At 47.6% G+C, this 16,419-nt stretch overlaps 2 protein-coding genes across 13 annotated transcripts in view; one reads left to right on the forward strand and one right to left on the reverse strand.

The window, feature by feature from the left end:
• Nucleotides 1-13,167, reverse strand: part of IDUA (alpha-L-iduronidase) — a 222,344-nt gene extending 209,177 nt beyond the window's left edge. The window contains exons 1-2 of one of the 5 annotated variants that reach the window (XM_075607198.1): nt 12,519-13,167; nt 10,321-10,415 (exon numbers count right to left, since the gene is read on the reverse strand). Coding sequence is in view for 1 of the 5 variants with exons in the window: in XM_075607165.1 (XP_075463280.1) it covers nt 2,150-2,280 (131 nt within the window). In the remaining 4 variants the exon portion in view is untranslated. Of the gene's footprint in view, nt 1-2,149; nt 2,382-10,320; nt 11,666-12,518 lie in introns of those variants that run through there. The other 4 variants (XM_075607191.1, XR_012802543.1, XM_075607180.1 and 1 more) reach the window with 4 other exon arrangements.
• LOC142498781 (protein regulator of cytokinesis 1-like) overlaps nt 7,525-16,419 on the forward strand; it is a 47,722-nt gene continuing 38,827 nt past the window's right edge. For 4 of the 8 annotated variants that reach the window (XR_012802554.1, XR_012802555.1, XM_075607210.1 and 1 more), the window contains exon 1: nt 13,663-13,914. Coding sequence is in view for 2 of the 8 variants with exons in the window: in XM_075607210.1 (XP_075463325.1) it covers nt 13,892-13,914 (23 nt within the window). In the remaining 6 variants the exon portion in view is untranslated. Of the gene's footprint in view, nt 7,679-13,168; nt 13,252-13,662; nt 13,915-13,975; nt 14,009-16,419 lie in introns of those variants that run through there. The other 4 variants (XM_075607230.1, XM_075607259.1, XM_075607239.1 and 1 more) reach the window with 4 other exon arrangements.

Raw genomic sequence — 16,419 nt, forward strand, 5'->3', positions numbered from 1 at the left:
AGAAGCGATCTGCCCTGTTGGGAAAATGAGGACAGTGGTCATCCTCCTCCTTTTCCCTACAGGACAGATCGCATTCTGCGATATCTTCCGTTGTCCTAAAAATGACCGCTATTGAAAACAGTCAAGTGACCGCTTGTGCCAGAGAGAGGCCGTGGCACTCAGGCACCATGACCCGTCCAGCACTCAAAGGGTAAAATATGCCCCTTTAGCTTTTCACCTGGTCTTATCCTATGCCTTACACCAGCGGTGCGCAAACTGGGGGGGGCGTGAGACTGTCGGCGGGGGGGCGGGGTTTACAGAGGCCCGGCGCGCTTCCCTAAGACACTTAATTTAAGTGCCGGGGGGGGCTGCAGGGCCTCTGTAAACCTTTACTTACCTAGGCTCTGGCGGCTTCCTTCGTCGCCATGGCACCGCGGCGTCAAAATGACGCCGGAGCGCAGGTAAGTGGGGGTACGGGAGTGAGGGGACCGCCGGCAGGGGGGCGCAGGGAAAAAAGTTAGCGCCCACCTGCCTTACAGGGTCATCACACACAGCCTAGTATTTTTATAAAATGCCTTTTTTTTTTTTTTTTTTTTAAAGGAAAAAGTTACAGTAACTATTTCCAAAGAGAGGTGGCTGCATGCGTCGTTACACAAAGCTGAATGTGTTATTATTCATACAGCATGCCATGTTAAAAAAATAAAAAACATTGACACTAAAGAAGTGTGACTCCTATGCACTACTGTCAGCTTCCTCAATTGGAAATATTGTGTATCCTACATGAGTCACGTTGGTGTCAAATCTACTGTAAGAAAGAGTCCTGTGAATTGAAGCAGCAGTTCAAGCAATATCCTACATGTGTGTTTCTTTTTTAAAATAAATCAGTTCTGTACCATGAGAAAATACTTGTAGCATTTAAATAAAAAAATGTTTTAAAGACATTTTTAATGTTTGTAATGTAGGAAGCATTTCCAGAGTGACAGCCCTCTCTCTAGTAAAATAATTGTTTCTAGTAACTGCCCAGTCACATAATATTGCTGGACTACATTGACCACAATGCTGTGCAAGAACTGAATGAAATAACCTGGAGCAAGCGATTGATTACAGGAGAACGGATCAATCTGCAGCTTAGCTAATCACTTGTCAGTGTGCAGGTTGTATTGATGCACATATTGAATGGGAATGGGTATTTTCTTTTAAACGTCAGCTTGAACTGCAGCTTTAAAGTGAAATGTTCAAACAACATCACACAAAATTGTCACTCAAAGCTAATCGCCTGTAAACTCCCAATCTACAGATAAAAGTTAACAATTGTCACGCTGCCAGTGCAGATTCAAAATATTTATCAACTTCCCTATTAATTTGGCACAAATTGTCCGATTTTGGCATTAAAATGATATTGCACTGGGGAACGGATCGATTGGCAGTTTAGATAATTGTTCCACTGCTATGAATGTAAGGAACTGCAGCATTTATTAAACAAAAATGACCCAGAGGAAATGCTGCTTTAGTCATGTTTTGGCTTCCAAAAATTGCAATATATTCCTATGAGTCTAAGACGTTTAACCCTTTGAGTGCCGGAGGGGCTGTGGGACCAGAGTGAGATGCCCCTCTGGCACTCGTGATCACGCGATCGTTGTGTCACAGATTCGTTCCCTACATGGGCACGTCACGTAGGACGCGTTCTCCTGTACGGCTGCGGTCCCAGCGCTGTGCGTATAAGCACCGCCCCTCAATGGGGAAGGGCCCAGTACTCACCTTCACGCTGAAGGTGCAGCCGCGGCGTGCTGTGCAAGGTTGAAATTGAGTTTAAACCTTGCGACGGATGTGTGGGCACGCCCCCATCGGCAGGTCACCCAATGAGGGAGAACCAGCCGCATGACGTGATGGCCACGCCACCGCAAATCCCCATCCACGCCCCCTCCTGTCGCAAGCTCCCTCTCTCCCCTCAGACCGCGGTTAGCGCTGTGCACGCCCGCGCCCCCCCCCCCCCGGCACGCGTGTCACAGTCATGACTGGGACCGCAGCCTAAGAAAACAAGCATTTTCCTTTTTGTTTACATAACTACTATGGGCACTCTGATTGGCAGAACTCATGACGCAGTAGTTACGTCTCTCAGGGCACTCAAAGGGTTAATGTTTATTAGCTGCAGTTGCCGACTTTAACTTACCAAAATCCCGAGCTTCTCCAGAAATGTTTCAATTGCTTTCTGCCTTCTGCTGGATCTACATTAATAACATAACTTCCAAACACTGTGCTGTGAAATATGCCCAACACTAAAACAGGGTTCAGCATTCCCATAATCGTGATGCAGAGATGTGTGTATAGACATGCAACAAGTTAGAACCTCTGTCACCAACTTCAACACTGCCTGTGTTCTGTGTAATTGGATCTATTTCCTACTTTATTCAGAGGGGGGAGATCCAGTGCAGCCTGGAGAATTCGGCCAATCAGGACACTGAGAGGGAAAAGTTCTGCCCCCTTTGATAAAAGCAAAGTGGTTTTTCCCAAGTCTGCAAGTTGTTAGAAAGACACATTGCCCTTTGAGTGACATAGTTGTAACAAGCTATGGCAAGATACAGTCGCAGAGCTTGCGATTAGAAATCAGTTACTAGTGGTCGAAATGTGATACCACTGCTTTTTCTGTTTACGATCTTACAATCTCACTTTATATTGAAGGAAAATCTTATTTAATTTAGAAAGTCACTTCTCTTTTTATGGTTACAGCATATATATATATATATATATATATATATATATATATTGCTTAAACCTCTAAAACAATTAAAGGAGTAATTCTCCTGTGTCCTTCTTTTGCTTGTGTACAGGCGGGTCCCGCTAATACGGCGGGTTCTTTTCTATGGGCCCCGCCACAAAGCGAAAGTCGCAGGAAAGCGGAACCGGTGATTTTTGGCAACTACTGCTGGTCTGCGCATGCGCAGACCTGCAATCCCCCCTTCTGCGCATACGCGACCCATTCTGCGCATGTGCGACCTCCGTTCTGCGTATGCGCAACCTCAGTACCCCCCGTTCTGCGCATGCATGAGTTTGGCAGCCCCCATTCTTTGCATGCGTAGACATGGCGGCCGCCTTCTTGGTACCGCCGTATGAGTGGAACGCCGAAAAGCGGGGCCCTACTGTATATTTATATATATATATATCTCTATCATGCATCACTGAGATTCATGGATTTCCTCAGACTGTTTTAATTGTCTTGTCTTAGATATTGCTTAATAAATTGATATATTTTTTTATATGCTTGAGTGTTCTTTAGGTTACTGTTTTTTCTTGTATGATAAGAATGATAAGTGCGGATTTGGGGTTTCTAACACACTATCACAATTGTTTGTAATTATCCTGCCTGCCTCTCTACCAATGTTTTTATCAATAACTTCCCCTCCCCTTCCCCCTCCATGCTGTTCCTTGTCACCGTTTTATTACCCTTCCACTGTCATCAGACCCCTTTCTCACCCCACCTTATCTAAATCTCAATTTTTTTCTGCTCTCCTAACCTCTATTTTAGCCATAGATTCCTTTGTAAACCAGTATTGCTGACCTGAGGAAGAGAGAAGAACTCTCGAAAGCTTGTCCTATGGCGTAACTTGTTAGTCCAAATAAAAACGCTATCACCTAATACTGAAGCATATATATATATATAAATATATATATATATATATTGTATATTTACCAGATTGGGGTCCAGCAAAAAAAGAGACAGCACACTGCATGTAGTCTTCAGACAAAAAACTGTATTGAATCACAGAGCACTGCAACCAACGTTTCGGTTACCCAGAGGGACCTTCATCAGGGTGAAACATGGGGTCTCCATAGCTGAATTGCATTTATTTCAGCTCTGGGGAGCCCCTGATTCCCGAGATACCTACCTGGATATCCTGGTTGTTTAATACCGAGATGCTACCGGCTGCGCCTTCCCTGGTAAGTATCTCGGGAACCAGAGACCCCTATCTATTTAAAATTGGGGCGGAAAAAAACCAACAACAAAAACAAGATCCTTTCAAAAAGCCTGGCCACAAAGTTCAAATATAGATCTTTTCTGGTTGTGTGTCCTGATGACATCATAAGGGCAAGCACTGAGGGGCCCTTGTGACATTTATTTTATCAATATTTTCCAGTTGAGATCGCAGTCACTGTTCCATAGGAGCGTCAAACACAGTGTCAGCAGAAGAGGAGGATCCTTCCCTTGTATGTATGTATGTATGTATGTCTTTATTTGTATAGCGCCATAAAATGTACATAGCGCTTCACAGTAGTAATACATGTCATATAAATAACAAATATAAATAACACATCATGGGAATAAGTGCTTCAGACATACTGTAAAAGTAACATTAAGGAAGGAGTCCCTGCTCCGAGGAGCTTACAATCTAATTGGTAGGTAGGGAGAACGTACAGAGACAGTAGGAGGGAATACTAGTAAGTGCGTCTGCAGGAGGCCAAGCTTTGTGTCATGTGTCCATGATTATCCAGTGCTATTCGTATGCTTCTTTAAGCAGATGTGTCTTAAGGTGGGTCTTAAAGGTGGATAGCGAGGGGGCTAGTCGGGTATTGAGGGGAAGAGCATTCCAGAGGTGTGGGGCAGAAAGTGAGAAAGGTTTAAGAGCTTTAGATACAAAGGGGGTAGAAAGAAGACATCCTTGAGAAGAACGCAAGAGTCGTGATGGTGCATAGCGAGAAATTAGGGCTGAGATGTAATGAGGGGCAGAAGAATGTAAAGCTTTAAAAGTGAGCAGTAGAATTGAGTGTGAGATACGCGATTTAATCGGAAGCCAGGAGAGGGATTTCAGCAGGGGAGACGCTGAGACAGATTTAGGAAAGAGTAGAGTGATTCTGGCAGCAGTGTTTAGGATAGATTGTAGGGGAGACAGGTGAGAGGTAGGAAGGCCGGACAGCAGGAGGTTGCAGTAATCGAGACGTGAGAGAATGAGGGCCTGAGTCAGAGTTTTAGCAGTTGAGTAACAGAGGAAAGGGCGTATCTTTGTGATATTGCGGAGGAAAAAGCGACAAGTTTTAGAAACGTTTTGAATATGAGAGGAGAATGAGAGAGAGGAATCAAGTGTGACCCCTAGGCAGCGTGCTTGGGCTACTGGGTGAATGATCGTATTTCCAATAGCAATGTGGAAGGATGTAGTAGGGCCAGGTTTGGGAGGTAGTATAAGGAGCTCTGTTTTTGCCATGTTAAACGGAGCCCTTCCGTTTGGATCACTATGGTGACATTGCGACCATGTGATTACGGAAAGGGTTAAATTAGACCCTTAACACAACGTTGACCCTTATAAAAGCCTATTGTACTAACTGCATACAGGTGAAAAATGTGATTACAAAAAGAACATTATCATCTGAAATATTATAAAACATGTATTATGAAGAAATCCATCCACAAGTCCAAAATCTGAATGTTGTCCAGTCATACACAGGGCTCCCCATCCCTACTCGTCAAGTAATTAGTGGGTCATTTAACTCCAGTGGCACACCGCTCCGCAGCTTTGGCGGCAATCCCTCAGCCATCCCACTTAACAATTTAGGCCGCGATTATAGTGGTCGCGCCGGGGCGTGCCGCCAAAACAGTTACCTGCATTCCGTGCATAGTGCGCGCGATTGATAGGCAGAATACCGGAGATTTGTCTCTACTTGTGATAGCCTCGTGACGTCAGCATCACGTGTAGTGGTTCAGCCAATGAGGGCGAACCGCTCGCGTGACGTCACGGGCCACGCCTCCACCACGCCCCCTGTCGCCTACATACAGTGCAGGTTTCGCGCGAGTGACATTACGCTGTCGCGCGCGCGCACCCTGCAGCAACCGCTATAATCGCGGCCTTAGGCAGCAACCCCATGCCACTCAACTATTTTGCCAGGGTCGAGGTCAAGACTGGAGTCTGGGGCCCTGGAAAACCTGTCATACTTTAGATTGAAATAAAAACTTTTTTTGTGTGATACTAGTGAATGACATACACTAGGAAGGGGGACAAGCCCTTACTCATGTAGATAATCCGGTAAAAGAAGAAAACGGAGCAAAAAGTAGACTACTGCATGTAGTTTTCTGCTTCTTCACATCACTCCTTCAATTTCAATCTGTATGGTGTTCTTCTTTTTTTATCATTACAGCATTACAGAACAACTTAAGAACTTGAAAAACCAGTAACATACCTAGCTACGGTACATGCTTATAGCAGACCAGCGCCTCAGGCCTAATAATTGTAATGCTATAATAAAGAACAAGAATACTTTAAGGATTACAATTGAAGGAGTGTTGTGACTAACCTTTATTTAAATCATAGTGAATTACTTGTAGATATAAGTTGAAGGTGCTTCACTTTTATTTTCTCATACCCCAAGAGGCGGCTGTACGATCATCAACCCAAGGCCCATGACTAGCATGGTTCAAAAGTGCGAGGAGGCATGTGCACAGCACCTGCATTTAAATCCCTGACAAATGAAAGGGAATGTGTGGCTGTGTACATTCATATATGAATGAGTAAATGCTATTGAGAGTGTTCACGGATGACTGTGCATTGGCTGGACATCTCTGAGTGACAGGGTAGTGGGTGAGTGTATCTGTTAGTACCTCTGAGGGAGTAGGGTAGGTACATTGTAAACATACATTGACACCAGTATTTGGAAGTGCCTCTGACATAGCTATAAGCAATGTTGATATGTGACGAGGCAGCAACAAGCCCCATGGATCTATGAGGGGCATAGGCTGCCCAGTAAATGAGGGTACAACACGATGGTCCAAGAAAAGAAATCACTAACTAGCTTTGCCATTTATTTTCCTCTTGTCAAAGAGGTGCAGAAGCATGAAATTATCTTTTTTTTTAGAGGAGCAATGTTGATTGCTGATTTACGTTTAGTGGTGTCTTATTTCCCAGATCTGATAAATATCAGCATTACAATTACAAATCGAGGACGAGCATGTGACGTACCCAACGTTATGTCCTTGTTAGGAACTGATAAGCTGCCTTAAGGCTTCTGCTCCTTTATATTCCTGAGTCATTGTGATGTTACTGAGGGAACGTTCTATAGCAGAAACACCTTGGTAAGGACTTATGACCAACATAAATCAAGCCTTCCTCAGTCACCCAGCAACATACATTACATTTGCTGAAAGCACGTGAAGGTGCTGTTTACTCCCTTTCCCTCCCCTTCGCCTTATTTTGAAAGGAGAGAGGCAAAGGTTTCCCAGAGTTGAACTGTTTTAATTGCAGCTCCAAGGAGCCCTCATTCCTGGCACAACAAGAAAGGGGAAGTTGAGAAGAGACGTGACCGACAATGGAAGTTGGGACCCAACTTCTCTCCGAAGGGCTCCCCTTCCCTGCTGAATGAAAATGTATGCCAACTTCCCACTGTTCCGGTAACGGGTAGATCCTATAACTTTGTTGGCAACCCCCCAGCCCTCCCACTTAATACCTTTGGTGACAGCTCCCAACCCCTCAACAATTTGTCCAGGGACCAGGTCAAGGCAGTGCTGTCTTACCGCATGGGCACGCTGGGCAGTTGCCCGGGGGCCACACAAGCATAGGGGCCCCATGCTAATCTATGAACAGACCAGAATTTAACACTAATTTTCCGAACACCCGCCTCAACATTCAAATCTCCCGCTAACTCGGTAGAAGGAGAAAAAATACGACTTGTAGCTGTTACGCTGTGCTCACCACGGACAAGGAGGGACCCCGAAACTGAGGTGAGATGGGTAACAAACTGAACCCACAGCTACGGGGACACGCCTGGAAAGTGGAAAATAGGCGTCTGGAACCATCTGGGAGTATAAGATAAAGTAAGATACTCGCCAGACGAGAAGGGAGATTCCAGAAGATAGGTGGTACCGAGAGCCTGGGGTCCAGAGCCGGGAGGTAGGTCGGAATCCGCAAACCTGAGGTAAAGGGGTAGGGGTGTCCAGGAGGTCAGGATACAGACCAGGGGTAGAAGACCAGAGCGGATCCAAAGCCAGGCCGGTTCAGTACACAAGGGATCACTAAGGAGACAGAGACAGGAACTGAGGCAGGCATGACCGTGGTTAACACAGGTCATACAAAGCTATGCTCAGCCAAAGAATGAATGGCTGAGCAAGGTATAAGTAGGAGGAAGGACCAATAGGGAGAAGGGGAGTAACAAGGGAGCGGCCCCAGGGAAGATAGGGATTGGTAGGGAGACTTACCACAGCTGTGTCAGATGTGCAGCTTGTGAGCGGTGCACGCGCATCAGGTGTGTGCACCGCGCGGGAGAGACGCGAGCAGCCTCAGCTGGGGGCGGGAACTCCCCCCGAGGGCGGACGCAAAGGTCCCCTGCCGTGCGCGCGCATGCGCGAAGTCAGCAGCCGCCGCGGGAAGCGGAGGAGAGGGGAGATCCTGCCCGCGGCGGCGTGGAGGCACAGCAGGAGCGGCAGTGAGTACAGTCGCGGGGGGAACCCCCCTAGAGGAAGGTATTCCCCCGGACCTCACACCGCGGCGGCGTGGAGGCACAGCAGGAGCAGCGGTGAGTACAGTCGCGGGGGGAACCCCTCTACAGGGAGGTATTCCCCCGGACCTCACAGTAGCGGAGAGTTGTCTGCATTCGCGAGAGAAATGTTGCCGTTTTTATTGCTTGGAAGCAGAATATTGTAACAGATTTGCGGGAGGCAATTAACGGCTGGGGTTGTGTAGGCAGGGCCCAGTGCACTGCTTTGTCTATAATGCTGTTAAGATGGCCCTGTGTCAAGGGTGGAGTCTGTGGCCCTGGGGAAATTGTCATACATTAGTGTAGCCCACTTTCCCTGTGTCTAAAGGAACTACACGTGCCGCTGTACCTGTCTAGCATAAAGAAGGCCTGACCCTCTGCCACTGGGAGCCTGGGGTGATTGCAGTCTATGGTACTCAGCGCCTCCACTGTGTGTGTGGCCGTTGGTGCACTTGCAGATACCTGTCCTGGTCTAAGGCCAGAAAATGTCAACTGTAGAGGGTAGCTCCGTCGGACCCCAGAGTGAGCCCACGACGCGGGTCCATCTGATCCTCTCACGAAGGCGCCCGTCTCTGAGGGAGCTCCAGCTGGAGTGTGTCCCTGTAATTGTCTCTAGGTTGCCTGTGGTCGGGTCTCAGATTGCAGGCTGCGCACACCGCGTGTCGTCCATCACCGGTGCACTAAACAAGGTGCTATTGGGGAAGAGTCCCTATCTAGGGGCCTTCCCTATAGCACAACAAGCTATGTGTTGGTCGGGGCCTAGCTGGGGAAACTCTAGGCCTAGTCCAGGGGAGCACTGCTCCCTGGACACTACCTTCTCTGATGAGGTCCCTCTTCCAACTGGCACGGTCCTGAGTGCGCCAAATGTATCTATCTCCCTGATGGAGATTCTGGGAGTCCTATTGGCTGCTGCTCGTCACATGTATCTATTTCCAAGAGCATGCTGAGATATGTAGTTCCCCTGCTGAGCCCTTTCCAAGATGGCCACCGTAACTTGTAGCCTTCTGCGCATGCACCGGGGGGGGGGGGTGGGGGGCGGCTACATCAGATTAAAATAAATACGGCGGCTGTACGGATCACCCAGCCAGGGACCATGGCTTAGCATGGTTTAAATGTATACAAACAATAGACAGGGGTGCCCAATGCTACATCCAATTGACAAAACGCAAAGTAATAAGTATAAAGTTTAAATACTTCAATAATAATAATATTTACATGGTTATTTAGTTAAACCCTTTGGCCAAAGCGTCATAAGCCTGCATACCACGTCAAGGTAAACCAAAATGAATGCATGAATTATTAATTGTTGGAGTTAGAGCGTGCTGGGAATGTGTGTGTTAACATGGTTTAAATGTGCAAGGAGTCATGTACAGAGCATCTGCATTTCAATTACATATACTACCCTTCACAAATGGAAGTGAATTTGTGTCTTTGTACATGTTTGAGTCTGCATATGTGTGTCTTCATATGTGAATGGCGAAGTGCTATTGAGAGTGTTCATGGATGACTGTTTGTGCATTGGCATGGCTGGACATCTTTGACTGACAGGGAGTGAGTGAGTATATGTTAGTGCTTCTGAGGGACTATGATGGGTTAATTGTGAACGGCCACTAGCACCCGGATTTGAAGTGCCTCTGACATTGCACTTAGGTCTGTTGATCTGTGAGGGGGCTGCAACAAGTCCCATGAATCTATGAGGTTTGGGGGGGGGGGGCTTTCGGTGACCAGTGAATTATGAGGGAACAGGAGAATGGTCAAATAAAATATATCATACTATTTAATTGTATTTGCCCCTTATTTTACTCTGTTCAAAAAGGTGCAGAAACATAAAATGATCTGTTTTTGAGAGGAGCAATGTGGGTTACGGCTTTAAATTTAGTGGAGACTTACCCAACCTTAACGTTCTTGTCAGGAACTGATAAGCTGCCTGAAGGCTTCTGCTCCTTTATATTCCTGAGTCATTGTGATGTTACAGAGGGAACATTCTAAAGCAAAAACACCTTGGTAAATGGACTTATGACCAACATAAATGAAGCCTTCCCCAGAGTCACCCAGCAACATACATTACATTTGCTAAAAGCCCTTAGAGGTGCTGTTCTCCCCCATCCCTTCAGAATTTCCATCCTCTTTATTAATTTGGTCAGGAGAGGCATGTGTTTTTATGAAGTGGTTCCCGAAAATGTACTCTGTATTTAAGAGCTTGTCTTACTAATGCTTTATATAGTGGCATAATTATGCTTACTTCCTTTCCATCCATACCTCATTAATGCAAGATAAGATCTTGTTTGCCTTTGCAGCTACTGCATGACATTGGGCACTATTGCTAAGCCTGCTGCCTGCAAGCACTCCTAAATCCTTCTCCATCAAGGATTTTCCTAATTTTTCCTCATTTAATGTGCCTGTTTATTCTGTTTTCCCAAATGCATAACCTTACATTTATCTGTGTTAAACCTCATCTGCCATTTACCTGCCCACGTTTCCAGTCTCTCCAAGTCCTTCTGGAGATAAATGACACCCTGCTCTGATTTTACAACCTTGCACAAATCCAGATCCTTCTTTTTTTTTTTTTATATGTTATTAGGATTTCAAGATTTTCCTTCTCTTCTCAATAAAAAAATGTTTTTAATACTTTTATTATCATGGTTTACTTTTGGCATTATTTAATTTAGGTTTAACTTTTAAACATGATGTTGGGGGCGGTAGGGCAATGGCCGCCGAAAAATGTGTGCCCTTTTATTGGCACACCTAAAAAAATGGTTGGCCACCCATGATCTATACACTCATACGTGTACATGATTAATCAGCTTAAAGGAGCTTCACCTTTTAAAACATATGTATTTCCCCGATAGGTGGAGAGCAGGGGATCTCCTGAGCTGAAATACATTCATTTCAGCCTGAGGACCCCCTGCTCCCCAAGATACGTACCTCTGAAGTTGCTGCCGGTATCTCACATCTGTTTAAAGGTCACATGGGCCAATATGAATTTGCAAGGGATGACGTTTCTGCTTCCTATTGTCCTGCGGGACTTTTTAATAGACATTTTCCATGCTCAGCCGGGGCTGCTACTGGGAGCCCCTTTAAAGGTAAATATCTCGGGAAGCGGGGGGTTCATGGAGCTGAAATTAATACAGTTCAGCTCTGGAGACCCCCTGCTTCCCACCTAGTAAAAAAAAAAAAAGAAGAGGTGATGCCACTTTTAGTCAAGGTGGGGGGAAGGGGTCCTTCCAGCTGATGGCGCTTCTGCAGATTTGTGGGGTGTTGAAAGTTAAATCCGACTTTCGGCAACATTCAGGATTACTACCAAAGCCTTTTCCAATGCTTGCCTGTCCAAGCTGATTATTCATGTACCGGTGTGAAATGTAGATACCGTGTATCCCTCTTTACAATACAAAGTGCTCCACTATGGGGCTTATGTGCTAAAACAGCGGTGTCAAACTGAGGGGCGCAAGATTTGCTAGGGGGGACGCGGCAGTTACAGAGGCCCCGCGCCCTTCCCCAAGGCATTTAAATTAGATGTCAGGAGAGGCGTGAGGCCTCTGTACCGTCCCTTACCTGCCGCCAGCCGGATCTTCGGCGACGCGTCACCATGGCAACGTGATGTCAGATGACACCGCGGGGTCACATGACCCGCGACGTCATTTGACGTCGGGTTCTATCCGAGAGGAGGGAGACTCCCAGGCAAGGGGCGCACGCGAAAAACTTTGCGCACCCCTGTACTACGATTTTATTTTAAATGCTTTTGTGTGCGTAAAAATTTCAGTGCTAAACCATATAAAACTTCAAAAAATGTGTCATATAAATACTTTCTACATACAATTTACAATTTGTTGTTTTAAATGATTTGTGACGCATCCCTCATGTTGAATACCTGACTGATATTATGTACAGGAAAATAGAACTACGTGTTTTGTTTTATTTATCACTAGTATGCATTAGTAAATATCTGATTCTAGTGTACTATTATTTCTAGCAGCCGTACTGTGAAAATAATACATTTTGTTAACTTCTAAAATGAAATATCCATGCTGCGTCAATTAAATATGTGCATCGATACATAGCAACTGAATTCTACATTAGCGTCGGTATACCATCTGATAGCCTGGTTATGCTGAGGAACTTGGGGGAAGATTTTACCGCACTTTTAATTGAATTTGTGGCCCACAGAAATATTCTTTTTTAGTATACATCATTTCCATCTGTACGCCAAGTGCAGTCCATTTCTATGCACCAACATTTCTGCAACATATATTTTTTGATGCAGCTGGTGCAAATGGAAAAAAATTGAGCTTAGCACATAGGTGCACACAAGTGCAATTGCATTTGAGTTTGACAACATGCACCAATTTTGCATCACGCAGGCTCTTTATGACACTTAATACATAGGCTACTGTGAGTTTCTCCTTGTTTGCGCTTCTATTTAGTAGTTTCTGTTGAATTATAACGTTTAGGCTGCGGCCGTGGTGAACGCTGGAGAGGGCGCAAGCGTTCACTTGGCTTCTCCCCACCACCTGCAGCAGGAGAGATCAGTGTCCTGCATGCAGAGGAGACGGGGAGGCGTGTCGGGGGCATGGCCGTGACATCACGGAGTTGGTTCGCTCTCATTGGGCGAACTGCTCATGTGACCCGGCTGCTGTCCGGCCGCCGCACATCAAAACAGATTTTTCTGTTCCCTCCTGCATCGCGAGCGCCAGCGCCTCTGCTCCCGTTCGCGCACTCTATAGGCAGCCTCATGGAGACACATCTATGTAATCACGCTGCGCGCCGTCACAATCACCATGGCCGCAGCCTCATGTGGCAGAGGCGCTGAAGTGAAGCTGCAAAGTAAAGCATTATCTTTCATCCTTTCAGGCATTTTTGCATGTGATTTTTCTCTCTCTCTCTCTCTCTATATATAATTTCTATATATTTTTCATTTTTATATATTGTTACATATATATATATAATTTCTATATTTTTCATTTTTATATATTGTTACATATATATATATATATATATATATATATATAATTTATATATAGTTTTTAGAAAGTTGCTGTTTTAAAACAACAGTCCCAACGACAAACACGCAGCTACAAGTACCCCGCGCTCAGGCCCCTGTCACGTGCCTTGATGACGCGAAGTAGTCCGAAGAGTTTGTTTGGCCAACCAACATCACGTGACGGCTCGAGGACGCACGCATGCTATAGCAAACAATATGATTGGCTCAGCCCATTTCCTCAGTCTTTCCAATCAAAAGCGGCGCCGCGAGATTGAAGGAAAGTTTGAAAAAAAAAAACCAATCAATCAATCAGCGTGGCGATTGGCTCCGGCTTTAATGTGAGCTGCCACAAGTGAGCGCGCGAGCGGAATCGCCCTTCGGTTGCGAGACACTGGTTTTCACTTGCCGTCTCGTGAGTCCACAGCAATAGCGCCGAGCTCCCGCGCTGTTTGGACCGGTTGGACGTGAGGGGAGCGCGAGACCATGCCGCGCGACGCAAGGAAGAGGTGAGGGAGCAACTGACGTCACGCAGGCTGCCCAATGACGTAGCAAAGGGGGCTGGTGGTGTAATAACTGTTGGCCTCTGTCAGGTGGTTATTGGTAATCATCCTGCTGCTCGTGCTGAAGGGGTTAATGCAACGTGTTTATATAGTGAAGACACACAGACACACACACACACACACAGACACAGACAGACACACACACACGTGTGTGTGTGTGGCGGGATATGTGGCTGTGCTTGTGCAGGAGGCTGCTCTCCTTGCTATTTAATGGAAAGCACTCATCAACCAGGGTTGCCACCTTCGACTGACGGTCAACCCGGAGATTTTTTTTTTAAAATGACACTGTTGCCATGACAACGGGATGCTATGTAACGTCACGCGGCGTCAAGTCGCCATGACAACGTGACACCGCATGACGTCGTGACATCATGTGGCGTCTCATTGTCATGGCAACGAGCATCACATGATGCTGTTACGTCACATGACGTTCCCGTTGGCATGGCAACGCAGCGCCATTTGACGCCGCGGAGCCATATTTAGAGTAGTTGCAGGGGGAGATGGCGGTAGACTGCTATTGCTGGCACTATTGCTGCGTTAATGGTATATGGATTTATACCTTACAACATTTCTATTATTTATAACTAACGCTGATGACAATTGTTGAGGTTACCTCATTGCTATCAAAAGGGAGGAACTGAAGCAGCTTTACTGTAAAGAGAGAGAGGGGGGGGGAGGAGAAGAGAGAGAGAGGGGGGGGAGGAGAAGAGAGAGAGAGGGGGGGGAGGAGAAGAGAGAGAGGGGGGGGAGGAGAAGAGAGAGAGGGGGGAGGAGAAGAGAGAGGGGGGGGAGGAGGAGAGAGAGGGGGGGGAGGAGGAGAGAGTGAGAGAGGGGGGGGAGGAGAAGAGAGAGAGGGGGGGAGGAGAAGAGAGAGAGGGGAGGAGAAGAGAGGGGGGGAGAAGAAGAGAGAGGGGGGGAGAAGAAGAGAGAGGGGGGGGGAGGAGAAGAGAGAGGGGGGGGAGGAGAAGAGAGAGGGGGGGAGGAGAAGAGAGAGAGGGGGGGAGGAGAAGAGAGAGAGGGGGGGAGGAGAAGAGAGAGAGGGGGGGAGGAGAAGAGAGAGAGGGGGGGAGGAGAAGAGAGAGAGAGAGAGGGGAGGAGAAGAGAGAGGGGGGGGAGGAGAAGAGAGGGGGGGGAGGAGAAGAGAGGGGGGGGGAGGAGAAGAGAGAGGGGGGGGAGGAGAAGAGAGAGGGGGGGGAGGAGAAGAGAGAGGGGGGGGAGGAGAAGAGAGAGAGGGGGGGAGGAGAAGAGAGAGAGGGGGGAGGAGAAGAGAGAGGGGGGGGAGGAGGAGAGAGTGAGAGAGGGGGGGGAGGAGAAGAGAGAGAGGGGGGAGGAGAAGAGAGAGAGGGGGGGAGGAGAAGAGAGGGGAGGAGAAGAGAGAGAGAGAGGGGAGGAGAAGAGAGAGAGAGAGGGGAGGAGAAGAGAGAGAGAGAGGGAGGAGAAGAGAGAGAGAGAGAGGGGAGGAGAAGAGAGAGAGAGAGGGGAGGAGAAGAGAGAGAGAGAGGGGAGGAGAAGAGAGAGAGAGAGGGGAGGAGAAGAGAGAGAGAGAGGGGAGGAGAAGAGAGAGAGAGAGGGGAGGAGAAGAGAGAGAGAGAGGGGAGGAGAAGAGAGAGAGAGAGGGAGGAGAAGAGAGAGAGAGGGGAGGAGAAGAGAGAGAGAGGGGAGGGAGGAGAAGAGAGAGAGAGGGGAGGAGAAGAGAGAGAGAGGGGAGGGAGGAGAAGAGAGAGAGGGGGGGGAGGAGAAGAGAGAGGGGGGGGAGGAGAAGAGAGAGAGGGGGGGGAGGAGAAGAGAGAGAGGGGGGGAGGAGAAGAGAGAGAGGGGGGGAGGAGAAGAGAGAGAGGGGGGGAGGAGAAGAGAGAGAGGGGGGGAGGAGAAGAGAGAGAGGGGGGGAGGAGAAGAGAGAGAGAGGGGAGGAGAAGAGAGAGAGAGGGGAGGAGAAGAGAGAGAGAGGGGAGGAGAAGAGAGAGAGGGGAGGAGAAGAGAGAGAGAGGGGAGGAGAAGAGAGAGAGAGGGGAGGAGAAGAGAGAGAGAGGGGAGGAGAAGAGAGAGAGAGGGGAGGAGAAGAGAGAGAGAGGGGAGGAGAAGAGAGAGAGAGGGGAGGAGAAGAGAGAGAGAGGGGAGGAGAAGAGAGAGAGAGGGGAGGAGAAGAGAGAGAGAGGGGAGGAGAAGAGAGAGAGAGGGGAGGAGAAGAGAGAGAGAGGGGAGGAGAAGAGAGAGAGAGGGGAGGGAGAAGAGAGAGAGAGGGGAGGAGAAGAGAGAGAGAGGGGAGGAGAAGAGAGAGAGAGGGGAGGAGAAGAGAGAGAGAGGGGAGGAGAAGAGAGAGAGAGGGGAGGAGAAGAGAGAGAGAGAGAGAGAGGGAGGAGAAGAGAGAGAGAGAGAGAGAGGGAGGAGAAGAGAGAGAGAGAGAGAGAGGGAGGAGAAGAGAGAGAGTGAGAGAGGGGAGGAGAAGAGAGT

This window comes from Ascaphus truei, chromosome 1, assembly GCF_040206685.1.
Source record: "Ascaphus truei isolate aAscTru1 chromosome 1, aAscTru1.hap1, whole genome shotgun sequence".
Taxonomy (NCBI): Eukaryota; Metazoa; Chordata; class Amphibia; order Anura; family Ascaphidae; genus Ascaphus; species Ascaphus truei.